This window comes from Rhinatrema bivittatum, chromosome 7 (genome assembly GCF_901001135.1).
Source record: "Rhinatrema bivittatum chromosome 7, aRhiBiv1.1, whole genome shotgun sequence".
NCBI lineage: Eukaryota > Metazoa > Chordata > Amphibia > Gymnophiona > Rhinatrematidae > Rhinatrema > Rhinatrema bivittatum.
Genome location: NC_042621.1, coordinates 277,772,042 through 277,796,368, shown reverse-complemented (window position 1 = coordinate 277,796,368; position 24,327 = coordinate 277,772,042). Strand labels below are relative to the sequence as shown.

The 24,327-nt window shown below is 42.9% G+C and overlaps 1 protein-coding gene across 5 annotated transcripts in view; it reads left to right on the top strand.

Annotated features, from left to right (window-relative positions):
• SH3PXD2A (SH3 and PX domains 2A) overlaps nucleotides 1–24,089 on the top strand; it is a 571,414-nt gene extending 547,325 nt beyond the window's left edge. For all 5 annotated transcript variants that reach the window (XM_029610305.1, XM_029610306.1, XM_029610304.1 and 2 more), the window contains 4 exons: nucleotides 5,954–6,288; nucleotides 11,238–11,287; nucleotides 19,372–19,491; nucleotides 19,594–24,089. In XM_029610305.1, the coding sequence (XP_029466165.1) occupies nucleotides 5,954–6,288; nucleotides 11,238–11,287; nucleotides 19,372–19,491; nucleotides 19,594–21,528 (2,440 nt within the window). In that variant the 3' untranslated portion in view covers nucleotides 21,529–24,089. The remainder of the gene's footprint in view (nucleotides 1–5,953; nucleotides 6,289–11,237; nucleotides 11,288–19,371; nucleotides 19,492–19,593) is intronic.
• The last annotated feature ends 238 nt before the right edge of the window (nucleotides 24,090–24,327 follow it).

Sequence of the window (24,327 nt, the reverse complement as noted above, 5' to 3'; positions counted from 1 at the left end):
TGAAGGTTAAGGCTAGCAGGGAGCATCATGAGGATTAGCCAGAGGTGATGTGTGCGCTACGCCCACATTGCTGTGCATGTTTTTTTGTCGTCTTGACCCTGTTGGGAATATTTGGTGAACCATCTCGTTTCTTTAATGCAGTTTGCTTTTCTGGTGCTGCCCTTTTGTGCACATTTGGATGCAAGGCCATAAAGTTGTATGAAAACAGTGTCCAAAAATGTGTAACATGTACTCAGAGCTCAATTTGAGGTCTGAAGTGATTTCATTTTTCCCTGTTGTCCTTACTTAGTCCTGTCTCAGGAAAAGCCAGAGAGATGGGAGAGACATTTAAATAGTGTAGATGGGCAGAGTAGATAAGCCCTATGGTCTTTTTCTGCTGTCCTGTTTGTCTATAACTTTATTTGTATAACTCACACTTGAAAAACCGTTTCCTTATCAGTGTTGAAAGTACCCTTGAATCAAGTGTCCATTAAATCAATGCAATTATCTTGTTCCTAGCAGGAAAGAAGAACAGAATTTCACAATCACCCAGGCCCTTTCCTCAGAGTTCAGACTTCTCATAACTTTCTTCCAGGATAAGGGACCCAGTTCCTGAGGCAGCCTTCCCCTTTAGGAGCATTTTCTGGCTCCGCTGCTTTTAGAAGTCCCTTACTTTGTCTGAAAGGAAAGTTTCCACAACTTGAGTCCTGCTGCAGACTCAGATGTTCGCTGGCCTCTGGCCTAGAGCCATCCTGTTCTGGCACAGGTCTGCTGTCTCCTCCGGGGCTCATTCAGGACTGACAGAACCCTGCCCTCCTGCTAGCTACGTTCAGCTGTTCTGTGTGCAGTCTCTTCAGATACCGGCCTGCTGTGGAACCAGTCGCATCCAACTCCCCTCTTAACTCATCCTAAAGGGAATCTCGCTGTGAGAATACAGTCCATCAGGTTTATAAATGCTTCTGATGCAAAAGTGTGTGCTTATTCGGTCTCCGCTCTGTGGGGTAGATTTTAAAACCCCTGCGTGCGTAAATCCTCCCGGATTTACATGCGCAGGGCACTCGCCCCCCTATTTTGCATAGGCCGCCGGCGCGCGCAAAGCCCCGGGACACGCGTAAGTCCCGGGGCTTCGTAAAAGGGGCGGGAGGGGCGTGTCTGGGGGCGTGGCAACGGTTCGGGGGCGGGCCGGGAGGGCGGTCCCGAGTTCCCCGGCACTGCGGCCTGTGCCCGGGGGATGCCGGAGCGGCACATGCAAGTTACGCCTGCTTCAAGCAGGCGTAACTTGCCCAACAAAGGTGGGGGGGGGGGGATTTATGTAGGGCTGGGGAGTGGGGTAGATAGGGGAAGGGAGGAGAAGGTGGGGGGACGTGGAAGGAAAGTTCCCTCCGAGGCCGCTCCGATTTCGGAGCGGCCTCGGAGGGAACGGAGGCAGGCTGTGCGGCTCGGCGCGTGCAGGCTACCGATTTTGCGCAGCCTTGTGCGCCGACCCCGGATTTTATAAGATACGCGCAGCTACGCGCGTATCTTATAAAATCTGGTGTACTTTTGTTCACGCGCATGTATGTTTTGAAGATCTACCTCAGCGTTTCTTATGCACAGCTTCAACAGGTAAGCTTAACTCGATCCTGGCAGACAGAGGAGGCTGCTTCTTCCTTGCAAACCTTATTAACATGTAAAACAAATACCCAGTCTGCAAGCTGAATTTTCAGAATGTTCCACGCATAAAGATGAGCCTACACATCAGTAGCCTCTACGCATGTATTCTGCATTTTATAAACTTCGAGCGCATGCGTGAACATCCGTTTTTGTGTGCACGTATATGCATGTAAAAAAAAGGGGGTGGGGCCAACACTTACACGTGAAAGTTGCTATTTGAAAAGACGCGTGTATACATTTGCACACTCACTCGCGTGAGTTTACATCTACTAATTATCTAGCATAAGTAATAAACGTGTTTATTGCGTCCTAGCGACAGGTGGGAGGTCTTGGTAAGGTTGGGGGAGTTCAGGCTGAAAAACTAGGAGGGTCTCAGTGATCTGGAGAAGGACTAGGTGAAGTGGTGGACTGATTGGTAAAGCCGGTCATTTCACTCGCACACGTTTTATTCGCACCAACGTACGAGCATAGAAGTCGACTCGCGTAAGTTGTATTTTGTTTGCATACATAAAATATGTGCACTTGCGGGTGAATTTTAAAAGCGTTGCTCTTGTTAAAAGGCCCAAATATACAAGCATATGGGCCGAGCACGAGCAGCACGTATTTTAAAAGCCGCAAATTACTTGTGCGCAAATAAGAAAAAAAAAAAAAAGGGGGGGGTTAAGATTGAGGCTTTGCAGAGGAGGTCCAACATTTCCATGTGTAAATCCGTATTTTAGATCCGGTCGCAGTGCGCGGCAGCTTCTTGGCCATGTGTATTTAGCTCTGCTCTTGATGAGGTGTACGTCTGCATACAATTCTTATAGGCCTGAATTACAGGGTGAGGGGTCTGGGTCAGCTGGGTGGGGGATACGGGGGGAGTGCGGGCTGAAGAACCAGAGGGGTCTGGATGACCTCAAGATAGGCTGGGCAAACCTGGTGGACAAATGGCTAAACCTGAGAATGTCCAAAAAACACAAAGCGGAAGACGATCTCCTGTGGCCAAGAAGTGACAGTAAGGGAAATCCTTTCTTTGTACGGCACAATACAGCGTTTGACTTTTACGGAGGCGTTCTTGAGATTACTGCTTTCAAGATACAATAAGGATACAATCGGCGTTTTACTACCACTGGAGTACATAGGTTCGTTCCTATCCTATGTTAGCCTGTAAAGCCCTGACGCAGCCTTGTTAGGGCGAAACTCAGCCAGAGTCGGGCGTTTAATGGGCACCGCTGTAATACAAACAAAGGATCTCCCTTACTTTTGGCGACCTGTCTAACTTTTCTACTGTCATTTCTAAACCTCAGAACGGCCTTCACGCGAGCATGTTTTAAAAATCTGGCTTACCTGCGAGCGATAAATCCCGACAAAGTCCGAAGGAAGATGCGCGAAGTAGGTTTGCTCAACCAACCACTTAAAACTAAGAGCACGCACACGCACAGAAGGCGTATCTTAAATCATATGTGCGTACTCGTGCACATGATTTAAAAATTTAGTGTACGGGGACCCGCATGCTCGTTTTAAAGTTACCGTCCTATATTTTAAAAAATAGGTGGGTAAATTATGCACGCTCAATGCATTGATATACGTGGTTTCAATGCATTTGCACGTTAGCCTGCGTATATGCGTATGTTGCAAGGTAGACATTTGTATATTTTGTAAAATGCGCACACATCATTTTTTTGAAAGTTGTCCTCCCTCTTTCCATAAATTAAAGATTATAGCGACCAGCGTCCTCAGAAATGCCTGTCCTCAGAAATAAGGGCAGGTAAAACGAAAATAATTATGGAAGGTTGGCCGGGTTAGCTGCTGATTCACATAGGCCTGACTATACTGACCAAAGAGAGACCCAGAAGGCAAGAAACGCCCAGGCTCCTCTGTTTCAGACAGCGTTAACCCTTTAGAATCAGTTGCACTGAAATCAGCAGAAGCTGTAAATATGCAAGCTAACCACCAGTGGGCAGTATAACAGCAAACGTAGAAACTAGCAAAGTAAAGCATGAACAACGAACAGCATTAGTAACAGAATCAGAAAGGTTGCTCTGGAAGCTGGACACTGTGAAAGCAGGACAACAGTAAGTAGGAAAGCCCCTTATCTGTCTAATTTGAACATCTAGTCACCCAGAGTTTTTACATACATGTGAATGTTGCAGGGAAGAATGATGTGAATTTTGTAACCCACGCATGTATAATACTGGAATAGATCTGCACGTTGCTATGTACACTGCTGACAGGATCAAAATTGATGCTGGATGATCTCTTGTACTTCCTTGCCTCGATGTGTAGTTACGTTTTAGCATTACTGGCAGGTCATGCACTAAAGTTCTTTAACTATCTCAAGCATTAATGCAGCTTAACATGCATTTAATACACACAAACCCATGTATTAGTGCTAATGCACATTAGGGTATAAACGCCTTTATGTACAAGATGCACCTCTGATTCACCTGAGGCAGGGCAGCCTTTCAGCTTAAAGCTTGTTACTTCAGTAGACAAAACAACATATAAATGTAAAACACATACCGCTTAGACCTCATACCCATTGTATTAGGGTATACAAATAATTTTAAATAAATAAATAAAAGCGTAACAATTTGAGAATCCTTCCCTTGGTGTGTTAATTCTTGGCGTTTCAGTGAATGCACACAGGTTCATCAGTATGGCCTAAGTTTACCCTCTTCTCCTGCTTTAATGCCCAACACACACATCAAATACAGCTGGAGCTTTAGTTTCTGAAAATGCAAGCTCATTAGCCTGTCCTGACTGTTAGGGTTAGTCGTCCCATAGTCCTGATAGATACGTGTATATACGCGTGTAAGTAGCCAGCCGCTATTTTATAAAAATCAAAAGTATGTGCTTACTTTTGTTTTTGTGTGCACATGTACACATGGAAAAAGAGGGTGAACTAGGTGCGTTCCTGGGAGGGGCCATCAGTTATGCACACAGGTTGCTATTTTATAAGATAGACTTGCGTGCGCACTCTTGGGTGGGGCCATCAGTTACGCACACAGGTTGCTATTTTATAAGATAGACTTGCGTGCGCACTCTTGGGTGGGGCCATCAGTTACGCACACAGGTTGCTATTTTATAAGATAGACTTGCGTGCGCACTCTTGGGTGGGGCCATCAGTTACGCACACAGGTTGCTATTTTATAAGATAGACTTGCGTGCGCACTCTTGGCGACTGGCGAAATTTTACACCTGTTGATTATCTTGCATAATGGATTTCAGACTTATTGTGTGTTATTGGCTGGGTGGTGTATCCCCGAGATTTCTGCTCAGGATGACAACCCACTTATATCAGTCGCACTTAAAGTCCTTTAGATAAATGTCAGGCTTAAGCAGTTTATTACTGTTCTGGTCAATTAAAACAAAACAGCAGTTCAGAGGCTTACACAGTTCCAAGCCTGAGCGTTACCCCAGGCCAGAGATGTTGACTCCTCGCTGCAGCTTTCGAAGCCACTGCTGGCTTCCTCAGACTTCCCAGGCCCTCCCAGTCCTTAGCCAAACCTCTCAGCGCACTGCAGTCCTTATCTGAAAGCACTCACAGGAATCCCAGTCACAATGGACAAGGCGCAGCGCGCTCTCACCGAGATGCATCTGGGGCTCTTCCGGGCTCGCGCTCTCATTCTTCTGGCTGCTTTCCCAGGGCTCAGTTAATCGCCTCCTCCAGGCTCAGCTGTGGCTTCTGAATCATTTGCCTTAAGCCCGAGAATTCTGCCTGCGGCGTCTTTCCCAGGACCCTAAAGGTTGCCATCTTGGATGCAGGCACCATCGCGGTGCACTTGAGCACATTTACCTCAGATCTGTACATTGACCGGGTCTCTGATTTTTTTCATTGGGAAGATGGGGCTGGGGACCAGGAGATGAAGCTTGAGAGTCATTTTGTCTCCCGCTGCCTCAAAGTGCCCACGTATAGTATAAGCTCTTTGGGACAGGAGGTCATTGGAACTGAATGCAATTTGTTGTACAGTGCCCTGGTTTAGGGAGCTATCTGAATAAATAAAAATGATCATCAAAAGTACAATCCCTGCTCACTCCTTATGCTCCTGCCTTCAGTGTAGGACCATTAGCCCCTGAATTATGCACAGAATATATAATCAGGTGATACTTTATGATTATTTGGCATTTCGTTTCTCTGCGAGACCCCTATTGGAGTTCACGCATCTCATCAGAACAGAATATGGTGATCATTAGCCTGTGGGGCCAACCCTTTTTTTTTTTTTTTTTTAAATAATCTTATTGAATATTATATCATAGGACTTGGTCAGAGCATGAATTATAGAGAACGCAGCAGGCATGCACCACAGGAGCTGTAACGATGCTTTTCTTCTTTGTACAGGTACCAGGGTAAGGAAGGCTGGGCACCAGCATCGTACCTGAATAAAGCAAAGGACGACCTTCCATCCAGGAAGAAGAATCTAACGGGCCCCGTAGAAATCATAGGAAACATCATGGAAATCAGTAACTTACTGAACAGGAAGCCTTCCACAGACAAGGACACCCGAGCAGAAAATGAACCAGAGGAGTCTCATATCACCAAGAAAGAAATCAGCCTGCCTATCCTTTGCAATGACTCGAATGGCAATGCTATGGTAATCCCAGAGAAGCAGGGCTCCAAATTAACCCCAGGATCTCCAGCCGTGGCTAGGATTGCTCCTCAAAGATCGGAAATAAGTAAGGAGCTTGAAAACTATTGCCATAGGTTTTAGGGCTGTGCTGTGGTGCCAGATGTCTCTTGGTAATGCATTGCACTGCTTGAATGTTGCAGTTTCGTGTAGACAGGCATTTATATTTTTAAGCTGCAACCACACGTAGAAATGTAAAATAACAGCGCTGCAGGAGTGTTGGGTTGAGAGAGTTGCCCCTCCAGCTTACATTCTGAACCAACTCAAGAGGCACTGATAGGCTTGCTCAACAAAATAATACTATTTTTTATTATTATTATTATTTTTTTTACAAGGCTCAGTTGTCTTTTTGTCTGAACATTTATTTTGGCTCTTTAATAGGGCAATTTTCAAATGATTTTACCCAAATAACTAAATAGCTACCTGGGTAAAACCATTGGTTGAAAATTCACACACACACACACCCCACAGCCCCCTGGGAGTAAAAGAAACTGCACAACACCAGGGCATAGGGGGGGAAGAGTGAAGCTGTCAGGCAGTGTTCAGGGATTTCATTTGGAAAGGAAGGTGCAAAGTCCATGGGTGCAGAAGAACCTGTGGTGCCGACCCCAGATTTTCCAAAGGAAACTCCATTCCTACAGGGGTGACCAAGGAATCGGATCAAGGGTCAGCACTGGATCTGGTGTGCTTTGATTTCAACCAACCTTTAGCCACTGTCCCACAAAGAAGGCTCATGAACAAACTGAGAAGCCCAGGGGTTGGCCTCAGAATAGTTAATCTGGTTTGAAACTAGCTGACCGATAAACAACAGGGAGGTAGTCATAAATAGCATTCACCGTAAGGAAAGGAGAGTGCCTTAGGAATCAGTCCAGAGGCCGGTTCTGTTTAATATTTTCCTATGTAATATTTGCAGAAAGGGTTGTCTTTTTGCAAGTGAGATTAAAATCTGCAACAGAATGGACACTCCTGATAGAGTAGATAAAATGAATAAGAGAGCCTGAGGCATGGAAAGTGCTAGACAGCTGAGATTCCGTGTGAAAAAGCAGAGCCATGCATTTGGGGTGCAGAAGTCCAGGGGAGCAGTGCACGATGAGGGCTGAGGATACCAGTGTGCACCAAACAGGAGAGCGTGATCTCGGGGTGTCGGGTGATGGGATTATCTAGCAGCTGGGTCTGTCTGGCAGGCCGCAAGTTCAGTAACAACCAGAAGTCCTAGTGGAAACGCGGGTGCTCGTGTAGCCAGGCAGGTTGCACCAGGGGACCTAGGAGGCCGATCATTCAGGCAACAGCCGTACTATTATTCATTGACTATTTTAGATTATTACAAACTTGGTGGATACGTGGAAAAAGGGAGGTGCTGGGAATGAACTAAGCGGGGAACCTTGTTTGCTCCTCTACCCAAGGTGGTAGAGTACAGATGAGGAAGATGATGAAAACTCTACTGGAAAAGGAGAGGTATCTTACAAGGGGGTCACACTTTGTGGCTGGCAGCCGGCATATATCCTGGCTGTGCTGTCATTTACATTGCTGCTGATTAAAGTTTAAAAACAGTATGACAAGGCAGAGTCAGAAGAATGCTAGGGCGCATAGGAAGAAGTTAGGAAGTGATAACGCCTCTGTACAAGTCATCGATGAGACCTCCTCGGAGTCTTGTGTTCAGTTCTGGAGCTCATATCTCCAAAATGATCTAAACGTGGTCCTTGAAAATATAAGACGTACCATGCTTGTTTAGATCAGTGGTCCATGGAGACCAGCATCCTCTCTCTATCAGTAGCCACTCTGGATCGATGGAAGTACTTGGTATCTCCCAATGAGAAAATTCATTCCATGCTGCTCCCTCTGATAAGAGGTGACGAGCCCAGAGTTTATTTGGCTAATAATTTTTAATGGACTGTCCACCAGAAACTTCTCCAAACTTTATTTTAAATCCAGCTGCACTACTTGTCTTGACCACAACCTCTGGCTACAAATTCCACAGATTAATTCTGCAATGACTGGAAAAAAAATACTTTATTACATTTATTTTAAATCTGTTACCAGTTAGTTTCACTAAGTGAGGCCCTAGTCCTAGTACTGTTTCAATGGTAAATAGTGGTCCCCTATTAACTTGTTTCACACCATTCATGATTTTATAAATCTCTGTCATATCCCCTCTGTCATCTCTTCTCCAAGCTGAAGAGCCTTTACGTAGCCTTTCTTTATAAGGGAGCCGTTCCATACTCTCTATCATTTTGGTTACTCATCTCTGTTCCTTTTCTAATTCTGCTATATCCTTTTTTTTTTTTTTTTGGATGGGGCACCCAGAAATGACCACAAAAGATGTGGTTGCACCATGGATTGATACTGAGGCATTTTGATATCCTCAGATTTACTGTCTATTCATTTCTGAATAATTCCTAACATTCTGTTCACTTTGGGGCCGATGTAAATCCGTGCGCTAGCCACCGCGCATGGCTTAACACGCGATTGGACGCGCATCCATAACCCCCGATCCAATGGGGATTAGCGCGTCCCAAATCACCACGTAGCTAATAGCCTTCATCACATGGAAATCCATGTAGATGAGTCAATTAGCTAATCCCCGTGATCCAGTAAATTTTCCACACAGCCAATGCGCCCTTGCAACGCGGCAAATTTTATGCCAGCCCAGGGCTGCAGTAAAGGTGTGGCCTCGCTCAAGGGCACATTTTAAAAAAAGAAAACTCCTTTTTGTGATTCCTCCTGATCGTATCGTAGCGATACTAAGTAGGAGGAACCAAATAAAGCAGTGATTTATTTGGAAAAAAAAAATTCTGAACATCCAATACACACCCAATGTACACAGTATAGGCTGTGTACCTTTTGCGTGTATTTGCCGGTAGCAGGAGAAAATGGACGCTCGTAGATTGAGCGTCCGTTTTCCCAACCCACTTGACAGTCACCTCTCCTGTATGCCCGATGCCGAGAAGTCTCTAGGGAAGCATATTTGTCCCTAATGCCTCTTTTTTAGCGCGAACCCTCATTTAATATTGGATCATGTACCTAGGAGAGATGGCTGGGCGCGCATGAGGAAATCGGGCGCTCAACACTGAGTTCCCATTTTCTGCGCACATTTATTGCATCGACCCCTTTATTTGGCCGCTGTTGGGTATTGAGCTGAGGATTTCAATGTGCTGTCCATGATGACCCCAAGGTCTTTTTCCTGAAACCCAACATTCTATACCTGGAGTTGGGATTCTTTTTCTTATATGCATCGCTTTCAACTTGTCCATATTATATTACATCTGCCATTTTGATGCACCGCCCCCCAGTCTTTCTAGGTCCTTGTCCAATTCTTCACAGTCTGCTTGCGTTTTAATGATTTTGAATTATTTTGTGTCATTTGCAGATTTGATCACCTCATCTCATTGCTCCCTTTTCTAGATCATTAAGAAGTTAAACTCTGGTCCCAGGACAGATCTCTAGGGGACTCCACTATGCACCTCTCTCCATTAGGAAAGTGGACCATTTAGTCATGCTCTTTTTATCAATCCTTCCTATGACTTTTTAATTTCCCAAGGAGTCTCTCAGGAAGAACTTTATCAAATGCCTTCTGAAAATCCAGATACACTATCGACCAGCACACCCTTCTTCACATGCTTACTTATACCTTCAACAAATTCTAGAAGAGGCAGTCCAGTGAAGGGCTACCAAAATGGTGCAGAGTCTGCATGGTAAGCCCTATGAAATAAAACTTAAACATCTATACCCCAGAAGTGAAAAGAGAGAGAGGGGGGAAAGTAATAGAAACAGTCAAATACCTCAATGGTATCAATAACACCCAAGCAGCAAGCATTTGTCAGCAGAAAGGAAGTTCAAAAATGATATTATTTATTTATTTATTTATTTATTTATTTAAGGCTTTTATATACTGACTTTCTTGATACAAATCAAATCAACTCAGTTTACATCGAACTAAGCAGAACAATAACCAACCAATTAACAAGTGACACTTTAAAGGAGCATAAAAGTTACATTATAACAAGGTTGCCTTAACTGGGAGAAGGAAAAAAAGAGGGGGAGAACGAAGATAAATTACTATATACAATGGAATATGGGAAGGAGGCAAGGGGCCGATATCATGATGACTTGTGAGCATGATTAGCATTTGTTTATTTACATAGGCGGAATGATAATTCTAAATCAGACTGTTGGGGATCAAAGGGGGTAGATATTAGGAAATATTTCTTCATAGAAAGGATGCTAGGTGCATGGAAAAGTTTTACGGTAAAAGTTTTATAGACAAAAATATCAACAGAATTCAAGAAGGCTTGGGATAAGTATGGAAGATGCTTAGCTACGAAGAGGGCATGGGTAAACCAAAAGTCATCAGGAAGCTACAGTTTTGCATGGGAAGGAAGTTGGGCAGAATGAATGGGCCTTAACGGTCATTATCTTCTCTCATATTTATGTTTGTAAAGGAACCACTTTGAGGGCCTTAAAAAGCCACAGGTGTTTGCAGAGTAGCACTGCCTTGATGATGATATGCCTACCTCTCTTTAACAAGCCATTTCATGTGAGCTGTCAATGTCCCCTGTGGATGGTGATGCCACAAAATGTACAGTAATGACTGAGAAGGTTCCCATTGCCTATCACCCGTGTGATTTCTGATTCCCATTCAGTCCTAGTCATGTATAGCTAGTAGAGAAGTAACTTCACTACAGTCGTAAGGTAATGCGGCATAGAAATGTTTTAAACAAACATTGTGCTTATTGTAGAACCTTAGAAATTCTAGCATTTATTACATTATCTACATGCATGGATAAATATGCTATAATTTCCTCATGTAGGGAGTAATTTTCAAAAGGATTTACATGCTTAAAACTGGGTTTTGCATGCGTAAATGCACTTTTTGCATGTAAATGGGCTTTTGAAAGTTGCTACGATATTAAGTTACATTTAGGCGTAGAACTCCTTTGAAAATTACCTCCATTATCCCTATGTTTTTCTTTTATTAAACACATTTTTTTATGTTTTTAGGTTCCCCAAATCTAAGAATGAAGCCACCGCCAAGGAGAGAGTCTAGCCTGGTTTGTATTGATTTTTGCTTTATCAATGTTCATTGGATGACAAAATTCAATTGTTCGCAAGTGCCAGACTATTACAGCAGGACAAACAACCTGCCATATAGGGAAGGCAGTTTACCATCGTCACTTTGTCTCTGGAAGAAGGATTGGTTCCTGATTCTCCCAAAAGAGCCACAGTTTGACATCTCTTTAAAAAAAAAAAAAAAAGTAACCTTGACTGCGCCAGCCTAATAATGACAGATCCATTTCGTCTTTGCCATTTTTCGCTAAAGTGCTCGAGACCGTTGTTTTATCACAACTTTCTGATCATTTAGAGAACCATGATCTATATGATCCTCACCAGTCTGGCTTTAGGCATGCCATGAATACTGAGCTGTCATTATTATCTCTTACTGACACACTCAGGCGAGGAATCGATAATGGTCAGCTGTTCATTCTTGTCTCTTTAGATATCTCTTCTGCGTTTGACATGGTCGACCATGAAATCTTTTGCCATAGACTACAAGAGTTTGGTATGGCCAGTAGTGTTTTAAAATGGTCGTCTTCTTATCTCCAAAACCGCTAGCAGCAGATTAAATTAAGGAAGGAAGTTTCTGCCATCTCTTTAATTAAAACAGGGATTCCTCAAGGTTCTTCACTTTCTTCAATACTTTTCAACATCTATCTGGCTCCGATCTGTAAGATTCTTGTTAGCTTGAGCGATTGTTACCAAATTTACGCTGATGATATTCAGTTTGCTTTATGTTTACACTCCACTTGGCAGGACGCCTTCGAATATTTAAACATTTGCTTCTCTACCATTAAACAGTGGCCACTGTACAACAAATTGTCCTTGAACATGGCCAAAACAGAATTTCTTTCGATCCATAGCCCATATTCTGCCTTCCCAGAGACATCTATCTCTATTGAGAATTTAGTTGTTCCACCCCAAAACTGTATAAAAAGTTTAGGTCTCATGTTAGACAGTATCTTGCATTTGTCCAGATGTTAAAATGGTAGTTAGGCAGTGGTTTTTTAAATTGTCTGTTGTGTCTAGACTGAAGAAATTTCTTCTATTTTCCCCATTATTGATATTGCAACAGCCTTTATCTGGGCCTTCCGAGCTCTATTTTACGTCCATTACAGATGTTCATCAATTCAGCCACTCGTTTCATCGCAGGCATCAAACGTCACGATCATATTACTCCAGTTTTGATCGAACTTCATTGGCTTTCCATTCACGAGCGTATTAAATATAAAATAGGCATGGTAACCTTCAAATTGATTAATAATACTGCATGCCCATGGCTGACTGCTCTCTTAAAAATGTATCAACCCTCAAGAGGCTTGAGATCCTCACAGTGAGGGCTTCTAGACATTCCTTCTTTAAAAATAGCACATCCTCATGTAACTCGTGAGTGTGCTTTTTCCGTTGCAGCCCTTTTCTTTAAGAGTTCAGACTGTGTGATAGTTTGACATTTCAAGGCCTTTAGAAAACTGTTTTTATTTAAGTTGGCATACTTTGAACTGCATGCAGACATCCTTGATATGTGGCTCCTTGAAATTTCCTGAAGTTGCCGTGTCCATATATCCAGAAAAAGCTTTTATTTTATATACGATAGACTCTTGTGAATTTTGGTAGTGTTTCAGGTTTTTAGTTTAAATCCTTTTTATTGTCCTGGCACATTTTTATCCTGGATGTTTTATTGTACATCGCTTAGGCCTTTTTAGCGCTAAGCGATTAACACATTTTAATAAATGTAAATGTTTGCCCGTGTAGAAGGGGCTTTTTTGAAAATTGCCCACCCTGAATGCCGGTGACGCTGCGTGTGTTGTGCCACAATGCCCGGACATTTACCTGTTAGGTTAGGGCGAAAAATGCACCAGTGTATCGAGTTTTGCATTTTCAAAAACCAGTCCCGTTGTTTTGCAGGGGAAAAAAAAAAGTATCCAGAAAAAAAAGCAGGTCCAAATCAGGTCCAAATCAGGTCCAAATCAGGTCCAAATCAGGATACCTTTCCAAGGCGAAAGCATACCCTGTACTTTTCCTTTGAAGACTGGGGCAAAGTTCGGGGGTGAAAGTTCCCTGGGAGTTTGCAGCAAGGCACAGTTTTGAAAATTGTTCCCCTAATATCTACCAAGAAGGTTCCACGCAGGCCCAAATTTACAAATAGGCAGCACAGGAACCAAATTTCGAGGCCAAAGAGGTTCCTGCTTCTGCTTCTGTGTTGAGACACTGGTACTAGGCAGGCAACCATTTGAATGGGCGCCGTGACTGGGAACAGAAATATTTCTTTTCACACAAAGAAAACCGCAACTGCTGTTTGTTTATTACAGTAACTGGCCAACATGACCAAAAATATTTTCTGCTTTAGAGAAGGTTAGCTTTCCGTGCACTTTTCCTTAAATTCTAGGTAAGAAAAAAAGTGCTACAGAATTCCATCCTCTGAAGCAGGGCTTCTCAACCCCGCCCTCTGGGCACGCCTAGCCAGTGAGGTTTTCAGGATAACCACAATGAATATGCATGAGAGAGATTTGCATATTCATTGAGATCCATATTCAGTCTTTGTCCGGAGAGCAAAGCTAGCAGGATAAACTTATCCTGCTAACTTTGGAGGTGTATTCAATGGTGCAGCCACACTACTGAACGTAGCTGGCTTTCTTAAAGCTGGCCGGCTGACTTTATATGGCTATCTTTAGGGCACCTCTTTGGCCTGACCAGACTTAGCAAGCTAAATTAGCTGGCTAACTTTGAATACTGCAGTTAGTCGGGTACATAGCTGGCTAATGCAACTCCTTCCAATTACGCCCCCAGAATGCCCCTAGCTTAGGCCTGGATTCTCTAAGGTTGCGCCGAATAACCATACCATAAAAGGTGTAGTTATTCGGCGCGAAACTGGCGACGATAAGGAATCTTACCTTTCGCCGCCACCGATGTGTCCACAGCGTTGGCCCCGGTGCCTCCCCGACTCCTCCTCTTCCAGGGCCGACTCCGCCCCGAGCTAGCTATCGCTTGCGAAAAGTCTCTTTTCGCGTGCGATAGCGTTAGAGAATGACCCCCTTAATCGGCTAAACTCCCGCCGGCTGGAATTTAGCCGGCTAAGTGCCCAAATCTTCATTTAGCCAGATAGCTTCTGAGTTATGAATATGGACCTCATTGTGGATATCCTGAAGCCCTGACCCAGGGTCTGGGTTGAGACGCACTGCTCTGAAGGGCTGTGAAGTCCACGATTAGGTGGTACTGCTTGCTCGTGCTACCGGGTGTACACACTGCGGTGCAGCCTTGCTCGACAGATAAAACTGCGCCTGTGAGGAAATGAAACAGATGCTGCAGCACAATCATCTTGTAATGGAAATGCCATTTCTTCCTGTCGTTAATCCTGCTCGTAATTATATGAAAAGCTGCATGGCAACATTTATTTATTTATTTATATTGGGGGGAGAAGAGGGGAGCGGAAAGATTTTATTTGTTTTGAGTGCCCTTTAAATTTAGAAAAACCAGTTATTTGCCAGTAGACCTTATTTTGGCAGAGTCGCTGCAGTTAATTCCTTGCTAATGTGAAACATGAAGGAAACATCAGCCATGCTGGCTGTTTCCAATTAGTTCTTTTTAATCAGGAGCATTCCAAAACCCGAATGCACTGTGCCATGTTGCATCCCCGTATATTTTGAATATGACTGCTTCAAAGCCAGTAATTGGAGCGTTACTAGGCAGAGCTCTTAAAATCTAGATGTTCCCTATTGGTAGTCATTCACTGCCATAATAGGTAACAGCAGCTCATGTAGTCTTCATAAAGAGTGTAAAAATTCCATTCATTACTCACAGTGAAGTTTAATTTACTAAAAAAAAAAAAAAATAGGCAAGAAAAATGCTAAATAAGCCTGTGCATTAACTTGGCTTATTTTTTTTTATTTGCGCCATGCATGGGTCCAAATGGTACATGATTGTTCTGTCTAGAATAGTAAGCTGTCCCAATTAAGATAGCTGATATTTTTGTACGAAGGGCCTATATTGTCAAAACAAGGTCCCATCTAATACAGTTTCTGCCAGCCATTTATAGAAGGAGTGGCAGAGCTTTTCGTCTGCGGGGGGGATAGCTCCATCCATTCAATTAGCATGGACTTTGAGGCAGGTTTTGAAAGTGGGCCGCTGGCTCACCCCTGAGGTTAGCTGTCCAGACCCGACATTTGAAAAATCTAGCCCCCGCGAGGGGGATAACTCTGTCACATCATGCTTAGGTCAGCCAGCAAATAAGCGCACATTGAAAATCATCCCAGCCTAAACCACATGGACACCGTGGCACCCGCTGTTTGGTGCACGTAGTTTTGCCGGCAGAAATTATGCACAGGACTTTCTAAATCAAAAAAAAGCATGCACACGAGTTCCAGCCCTGCCCAGACATTTTCCCCTGTGCACGTAAACGTATGCGTGTACAGGAGAAAACGTTTCCAAGGAGGTGCGCATGTAAAAGTAGCATGTAGCGTAGCATTTTCAAAAGCCCATTGATGCGCGTGCAACCTTTCGAAAATCACTTCCACAGTGTGGGCGTGCATCATTTTGCACAATTTTCTGGAGGGTCATTTGTAGTGCTTTATCCATAGAAGTCCCTTTGAGAATTTCCCCTCCTCCCTGTGGCTATTTTTAGCTACTCAAACAGTGGGCGGTTCCATGGACAAGATTAGGTCAGGGAAAGGAAATAGGTGGTCAGCTCTGATTTTCAGCAATAGCCAACTTCAACAGGCTGTTCTTGAGTGCAGAGATAGCTGTCCTAAATCGAACTGACTAGATTTTAGGACTTTCTAGCCACCAGCTAAGTTGGGAGCTGATCGCCATTTTGAAAATTTTGAGCCCTGTATTAATCAGGTAGTATAAAATCTTGTTCAAAATGAAACATAAGCCTCTGTATGCAGTGTGAGAGAACCGCTGAGGGTAACTTTTAGACAATTCCGCGCATCCCCATATCCGTGCATATATGGCCATGCGGAGATCTACAGTATTTTACAATCTGTATCAGATTATAAATATACACATATGATGTCTACCCCAACATACGCGTGTATGTTTCCTTATGCGCATATGTCTGCAATGTATTGAAAGTGCATCGTTCTACTTATTTTAAAAACATACACGCATAGGGCCGGATTTTAAAAGCTCTACGCGCACCGGTCCTATTTTAAAAAGGCCCGGCGACGTGCATAAAACCCCGGGACGCTTGTATGTCCTGGGGCTTGCAAAAAGGGGGAGGGGTGGTCCAGGGGGCCGGAGCGGGGTCAGAGGCTCCCGGCACAGCGGCCATTTGCTGCTGTGCTGGGGATCGCGCGCCTGCATTCGGCCAGCGCACGCAACTTACTTCAGCCTCAGGGCTGAAGTAAGTTTTGAAACGAAAAGCAGGAAAGGGTGGGGGAGGTAGGGGAAGGGAAGGTGGGGTGGGGGGTAGGGAACGGGGAAGGCAGCGCAGCTCGGCGTGCGTCTGGGTAGCACGCGCACATGGACGCACTCGCGCAAGTTTAAAAGTCTACCCCATATCTTTTATGTAAAAAAAGAAAAAAAAATGGTGACTTGCTCGCATAAACCTCCGTTTTACGCATGGAAGTCTTTCTTTTAAAACATGCCCACGTAATTGAAATCACCAGTTTGCCAGTACCTCCACCAGTTCACCCAGTCCTTCTCCAGATCATCAAGATCCTCCTAGTTCTTCACTCTGAACTCCCCCCATCCCTCCTACCCAGCCCACAGATTACAATAGAAGAGTCTGATATCAGGTGCGTAGGATAATTAGAAAGGGTAAAATTATGGGAATACGTTTATTTATTTATTTAGCATATTTCTATACCGTTTTACCAGTAATAATACTGACCAAAGCGGTTTACAGTAATAAAGTTAACATTGGTACTTGCATAAGTCTCTTAGAAATATCAGCTTGCATATGTTCCTCATCGCCCTGGCCCAGAATGAATCACACCGCCCCCTTTTTGTATATGTAAATATGCAAAGGAGGCTGAAAATATGGGTGTACTTTTGACGTGTGAAAAATAACATGCACGTGAATACAAGCTATTTACATATGTATATGCTAATTTTATGTACATAAATATTTGGAAAATTCACCCCTGAACGAATATATATAGAAGTACATATTCAGCCACTGTGCAGTTTTGCTAGTTAGATAAGTGTATCCAGCTACCTTTAGGACAGGTTTGCAGTACAACTAGAGTTAGCCGGATAAGTTTTCCAGCTAACTCTACATATCTGAGTTAGCTGATTAACTGAGCCGGCTAACTCAGCTTCTCCCCGGAACGCCTCTGGACCACCCCTGGAACACCTCTTACTTCAAGACTTTCTTAGAGAATAGAGTTAGAGAATAGAATAGAATAGAGTTAGAGAAGAGAATAGAGAATAGAGGTTCAAGACTTTCTTAGAGAATAGAGGTTTCAAAGTTAAAATCCACAACAAAGAATCCCATAGATACCCATCTTCACAAGGAGTTCCTCAAGGTTCCTCTCTCTCACCAACACTCTTCAACTTATATCTTCTCCCGCTTTGCCAACTTCTAAACAAATTGAACCTAAAACACTTTATTTATGCCGACGACGTCCAGATTGTGATCCCCCTTAAAGAATCCATCAACAAAACTCTAGTATTGTGGGAAAACTGTTTTCAAGAAATTAATGACCTCCTATCCAGCTTAAACCTAATTCTAAACCAATCAAAAAGTGAATTCCTGCTAATCTCTCCAGATAACTGCAAAATCACCACGAACCCGCCAGCCAACTTACAAATCTCAAAAGTAAGAGATCTAGGAGTTTCGATAGACAACCGACTAAACCTAAAATCATTTATTAATCAAACAACTAAAGACTGCTTCCACAAACTACACACATTAAAAAGAACAAAACCCCTATTTCATTTCCATGATTACAGAACAGTGCTCCAAGCAATAATCTTTGCGAAAATAGATTACTGCAATGCTATTCTACTAGGCCTCCCATCATCCCATACTAAACCTCTCCAAATGATTCAGAACACGGCAGCAAGAATCCTAACGAACAAGAGAAGAAGAGATCACATTACGCCAGTACTTAAAGACCTTCACTGGCTGCCAATCCACTACAGAATAATCCATAAATCCCTTACCACAATCTTCAAAAATATTCATGGACTGGCTCCTCTCAATCTACAAATAGCACTCAAAAAACACTCCTCCAACAGACCCATCAGAGAAGCGTACAGAGAATATCTACAGGTACCACACGCCAATACCACCCAACATATAACACTGAGAGACAGGGCCTTCTCTACAGCAGGTCCCCCAGTATGGAACTCAATCCCCTTAGAATTACGACAGGAACCATGTCTTCCAACCTTCAGAAAAAGACTTAAGACATGGCTGTTCAAGAAAGCCTTTCCGGACCCTGACTGATGCTCTTCCACCAAATACAGCAAGACTGATTATCACCCATTAAACTGATACAGACTTACCAACCACTGCATGTTCTACTTCTTGTTAAACTTCTATCATCCTCTTCTTCTACTCCCAGTTAGAACCATCCTTGTTTTATTGTAACTGCTTTTTCTGCGCACTTGTTATAATTTGTAAATGTATACTCTCATGTTATAGTTATGTACGTTTATAATTTATTGATCACCCTTTGTTTTATGTAAACCGACATGATACGAACTTCAGTGAATGCCGGTATAGAAAAAAACTCAAATAAATAATAAAATAAATAAATACTTATCAGGCCAAAGTCTAGCCAGTTAAGTGGCCACATTTTCATTTAGCTGAATAACTTCTTAGTTTTCCAGCTAAATGCATTTGAATATGGACCTCATAGATAATAAATTGTTTCAGAGTTCAAGGTAATGAACTTGTTGGCTAGCTTTGTGTTTGCTAGCAAAGGAAAGGCTATGTTGACTTGATAATAAGCTTGACACAGCAGATGTTATTATTGAATGACACAGTAGATATATTTATTCCTAGTTTTGTACCTCATATCAGGGTCCTGTTACAGAATGTCATCCTATTAAGCCACAAATGTCTTAATTTTGTTTTTGTCTGTAAGGTGGTTATCATATAACAGTACCTACCATATTCTGTGTTCTGCAGGGTTTCCAATTGCCAAAACCTCCCGAGCCTCCTTCAGTAGAAGTGGAATACTACACTATTGCAGAGTTCCAGTCTTGTATTTCCGATGGAATAAGCTTTCGTGGAGGACAGAAGGCTGATGTAAGCAGAAACAATCAAGATATAAATACATGTGCTTGGCATTCATTGCAAGAGCCCCTGTGAGAATTTATTTGAACTAATACCATGTTAATACGTTTTCAGGTTATTGAGAAAAACTCTGGAGGCTGGTGGTATGTACAGATTGGAGACAAAGAGGGCTGGGCACCATCGTCTTACATTGATAAAAGGAAAAAACCCAATCTGAGCAGAAGAACCAGTACGCTGACGAGGCCCAAAGTTCCTCCTCCTGCACCTCCCAGTAAACCGAAAGACTGTGAGGATGTAGCAGCTCCTGCCTCTTCAGTAGAGATCCAGGATTCCCCACTAAAACATATGTACGAGGAACCAGAATATGATGTACCTGCCGTTGGCTTCGACTCTGAACCTGAAGTGGATGAAAACTTTAAGGCTGATCCCTTGTCTCTGAGTCATGGAGAAAATGACACCTTGGAAAAAATGTTTCAGCCATGCAAGCCATCTCCTGTGTCTTCACTCCAGAGAGCAAAGTTTAAAGTTGGTGAGTCCTCAGATGATGTCTCTCATGAAGAGGAGACAATTTATGAAAACGATGGATTCAGACCTTACTCTGATGACACTATATCAAGTAAAGGGTCAAGTGGGGATTCGGATTCTCTGAAAAGCTCTTCATTGTCTCTTATTAGAAATAACTCTCCAAATGTTTCTTCCAAAGCATCGCTTTTAAAATTCAAGTCTGAAAAATGTATCCAACCAGAATTTGGAAAATGTCAATCCTTAAACAGCGAAGAGACAAAGCCCAGGTCAGCTTCTGATGCCGGCTTGCTTAATAATCCAAAGATCTGTGCAAAGAAGGAAGTGGACCAGAAACTTGGACAGGGCTCTTCCACACGAGCAAAGCCATCAGTTAGGCCTAAACCTTTCCTAAATAAAACAGATTCCCAAAGCCAGGAAAAAATGGACATTAGCACTTTACGACGTCACCTGAGACCAACAGGTCAGCTCAGAAGTGGACTTAAATCTTCAAAGAGTGAAGAATCGGAAAGCCCCCCACGAATAGCTTCTGAAACTATTGATGACCCCCACAGAAGGAGCTCATTCGATCTTTCAGTAGGTTCAACCCATTCCCTTTTTTTAAAAAACAGTCCGTGCAAGCGTGAAAAACATAATGAACTGAAATGCTCTTATATTACCACCAGTTCTTATCAAAAGGTTCTTGATTCTGAAATCAGTTTCCCAGCAGGAGCTGAAGTAGAAGTGTTGGAGAAACAAGACAGTGGATGGTGGTATACAAAGTATGGAGATTTGGAAGGATGGGCTCCTTCTCATTACTTGGTACCCATGGACAACCAGCAACAAGAAATCTCAGCCACAGAGTCTGACGCATCATGTACCAGCAGTACAGAGAATGAAAAGAAGTCTAACAGCCTGGAAAAAATAGAGAAACGGGTTCAGGCATTAAATACCATCAACGAAAGCAAGAGAGCAACACCCCCAATTCCAACCAGACCACCTGGGGGCTTTTCCAAACCATCAGGATCAGGCAGTGGCACGGTGAAATTGAGAAATGGGGTGAGACAGCTAGCAGTGAGACCACAGTCTGTGTTTGTTTCTCCACCACCCAAAGACAACAGTTTTTCTTGCTCTCTTCGGAGAAATGAATCCCTGACATCCACAGATCATCTGAAAGCAGTCCGTCGGAATTCATCTTTCAATACTGTCCGGCCTCAAACCAGCGAGGCAAAGCTGAAACTGACTGACAAGCCTGAAATGGATATATTGGAGACCCCTTCTCGACCCCCACAAAGAAATGGAATTCCTGTGTCCACTGTTCGACCAAAGCCAATTGAGAAATCCCAGTTTATTCACAACAACCTCAAAGATATGTATATATCCATCGCAGACTATGAAGGGGATGATGAGACCATTGGGTTCCAAGAAGGTGTCCCAATGGAAGTCTTAGAAAAAAACCCAAATGGCTGGTGGTACTGCCAAATCCTGGATGGAGGAAAACCTTTTAAAGGCTGGGTACCCTCAAATTATTTAGAGAAAAAGAATTAAATATTGCAGATTCTGTAAGTCTGATTTATGTCGTGCCTTCTGGCTGCAGGCAGAATTCATGTTAAACTAAACTAATGGCATTGACTCGTGCCGGTTTGTACAGACATTTTATTTAAAGAGAATTGAGGAACACAGGCCTGCCATGTTTGAAGAGTTGGTACTCAAGCACGAAGTCAAGGAGAATTTTCTAAAGCGGGTGCAAAGGAGATAAAAATCGGCAGAACACCTTTTGTAAAGTTAAAATTGTATGGAACAGGGTATCGTATCAATCTTCCTGCTCAGCAGGAAAACCAAACTTGTGCCTTCACTAGATGCATGTAATATCTACTCAAGTTATGGATGGGATTGGGCTTGTGCCAAAAATAAGTATTGGCCTCACTTCTCCATGTTTTTAACAGATTGATAATGGAGCAATGGCCGTGCTAAACTCGTATTTCAAACCCATGTGTAAACAGAGCAGAAATGGGAAAAAAAACTGTTCAAAGAAGAATAGACAGTGAATACATATTTCAGACTTCTTTAGATATGTAGGCCTGATTTACTAAGGTTATTCTCCCACTTTGTATCTTAGTGACTCAGGCCCATCAGTGTCTCTTTATCCTGGAGTAACCGAGTTCCTGATTCGGGTTTTATACACGTTAACGTTCTTATAACGCCTGACGCCCTGCATTTGCATTTTATGTACTGTGTCTCTGGGCTCTTTTGGTGGGATTCCGCAAATATTAAGATCATCTTCTGCTAAAATAAGGTGCTTGCAAAGTCTTTATATAACATGGTTGGTTCTTGGGATCCTGGCAGACCCTTTCTACCAGGGTTCTCGGTGATCTCCTTTTTTTTTTTTTTTTATTCAAGCTGCTGCCATTCTGAAGCTTGGCACACACCAAAGAATAATGGAAAGATATCGCTGAATGATTTATTTCCATTTTGCCGTAAAATCAGTGCTGACCAAGTTCATACTTTGGCAAGCCCCCCAAAAAAGGTATATTTTTCACACAACTGTGATACCGTGCAGCATCAGGGTTTACAAAATAAGCCATTTTTTTTCACAGTATGTACAATTTTTAATTTGTATATTTTAGTGGTTTTGCTTGATATTTTTTGGGGGGGTTTGTTTCCTGGTTTTGTTTTGTTTTTTTTAATAGGGGGAAAGGTGTGTATTTTGTTTACCATCAGAATTTCTTAAGTGACATCAAATTTTGTTTTAGTTTACATGAGAAACCCAAATTTTATCTGTACTGGAAAGTGTACCCAAGGTAGCACCAGATTCAGACTTGCATTTTATTTTATTTTATTTTATTTTTTTTATAATAAGAGAGCAAATGAGTTCCAAAATATGGCGCCACAAAAAAAAGGCAACTGCACATCCCTTTCCTCTTATGTCATTTATAAGACATATTTTAAACGTTGCACATCTGAAATTAAAACCAATCCGAACAGACACCTTTGAAGCTGTGCTCAGATTACGAGGTTGCTCCCAGGTCAGTCTGTCTCTGGCTCTCAGTGGGTGCCACCCACTGCATGCTTACTGCCTCGATTGGCCATCTGAAAGGTAAAAGTAGGCAGGCCGTTCCACAACCTGCATATGCTGTCTGTCTCCTGCGGTGGGCAGGGAAGGCTACAGCGGGCCAAAGGTTTGCATTTATCAAACGACACATGCTCTTTGGGATGGGCACAGTATCTTTTGCCCTGGACAGTTCTCAAAGGAAAAATGTTTGTTTTGAAATTTGACCCAGCTGTATCCTAATGTGCTATACCCCTTTTCAATTTCAAAACCATTATCCTTTTTAATGTTTGCTTAAAAACGAAAAGTGAATGTTCTCTATTGGTTTGTGCTTTGGTTATCCTTTTTTTTTTACATCACAGTTCTTGCCCCCTGTTCCATTCATGATTTGCTACCCAGGCAATAGGGTGATTTAAAATAGCAGTTCCAAGTTAATCGAAACACTTCCCAGCCAGCCCAGATTCCCTCAATATTGTGGTACAGCTATGTACTTAACTTTCGAGAGGGAGCAGAAAATCAGCGTTGCCTTTATCCAACTGATGTGCGAATTGCAACCAACCGTAATGCAGCTGTATCAGCCAGTTAGAAAGATGATGGGCGAGGCAATTCATGGTCTTGCCTGGTCTCTGTTTGTATTCCTTTAAGCACCAGGACCATGGATAGAGATAAAACACACGCTTTTTAAAAAAAATTTCCCATTGCTTATTAACTAGGTTAGCATACAGTTTTCTTCAAGGATTGTACGTAATGATATTGGATAGCACTAGACACACGCCTTGGCTGAGACTCAACTAGTTGAAAGAAATTCTAAAGACAGTTAATCAAATGTGAATTCCTGGTAATACCTCAGAACTTCCCCATTCAGTTTCTAGTGGCAAGTATGTCGGGGTATCATTTATCCAGCAAGCAAAAATGAGTTGGTTCTCATATTTTATTTTTTTTTTTTTTTAGCATTACTGACTTGATTCTTGTACTTTAATTTCATGGGAATAATTTCAGCCATTAATGGACACTCGCTATGAAAGAGCTTTGAGTTTTGGAGAGGGAAACGGGGCATGGAGGTAGGGTTTGGGTTGGGGGTGTGGGGAGGAATATAAAAAGTCCATATTGAATTTGGGGTGGGCAGTGGGGGGGGGGGGGGGTGTTACTGTTGTAGATTCTCTGTGGTAGTCTGTTGGTATACAATACAACCAAACCCCTGGCCAACAGCCTATGCATAAAAATATCGACTTAACTCTTTAACCAATGTGACCCTGACCCACCTATTTCATGCCGAACTTGGTGCTCTTGCCTGGTGG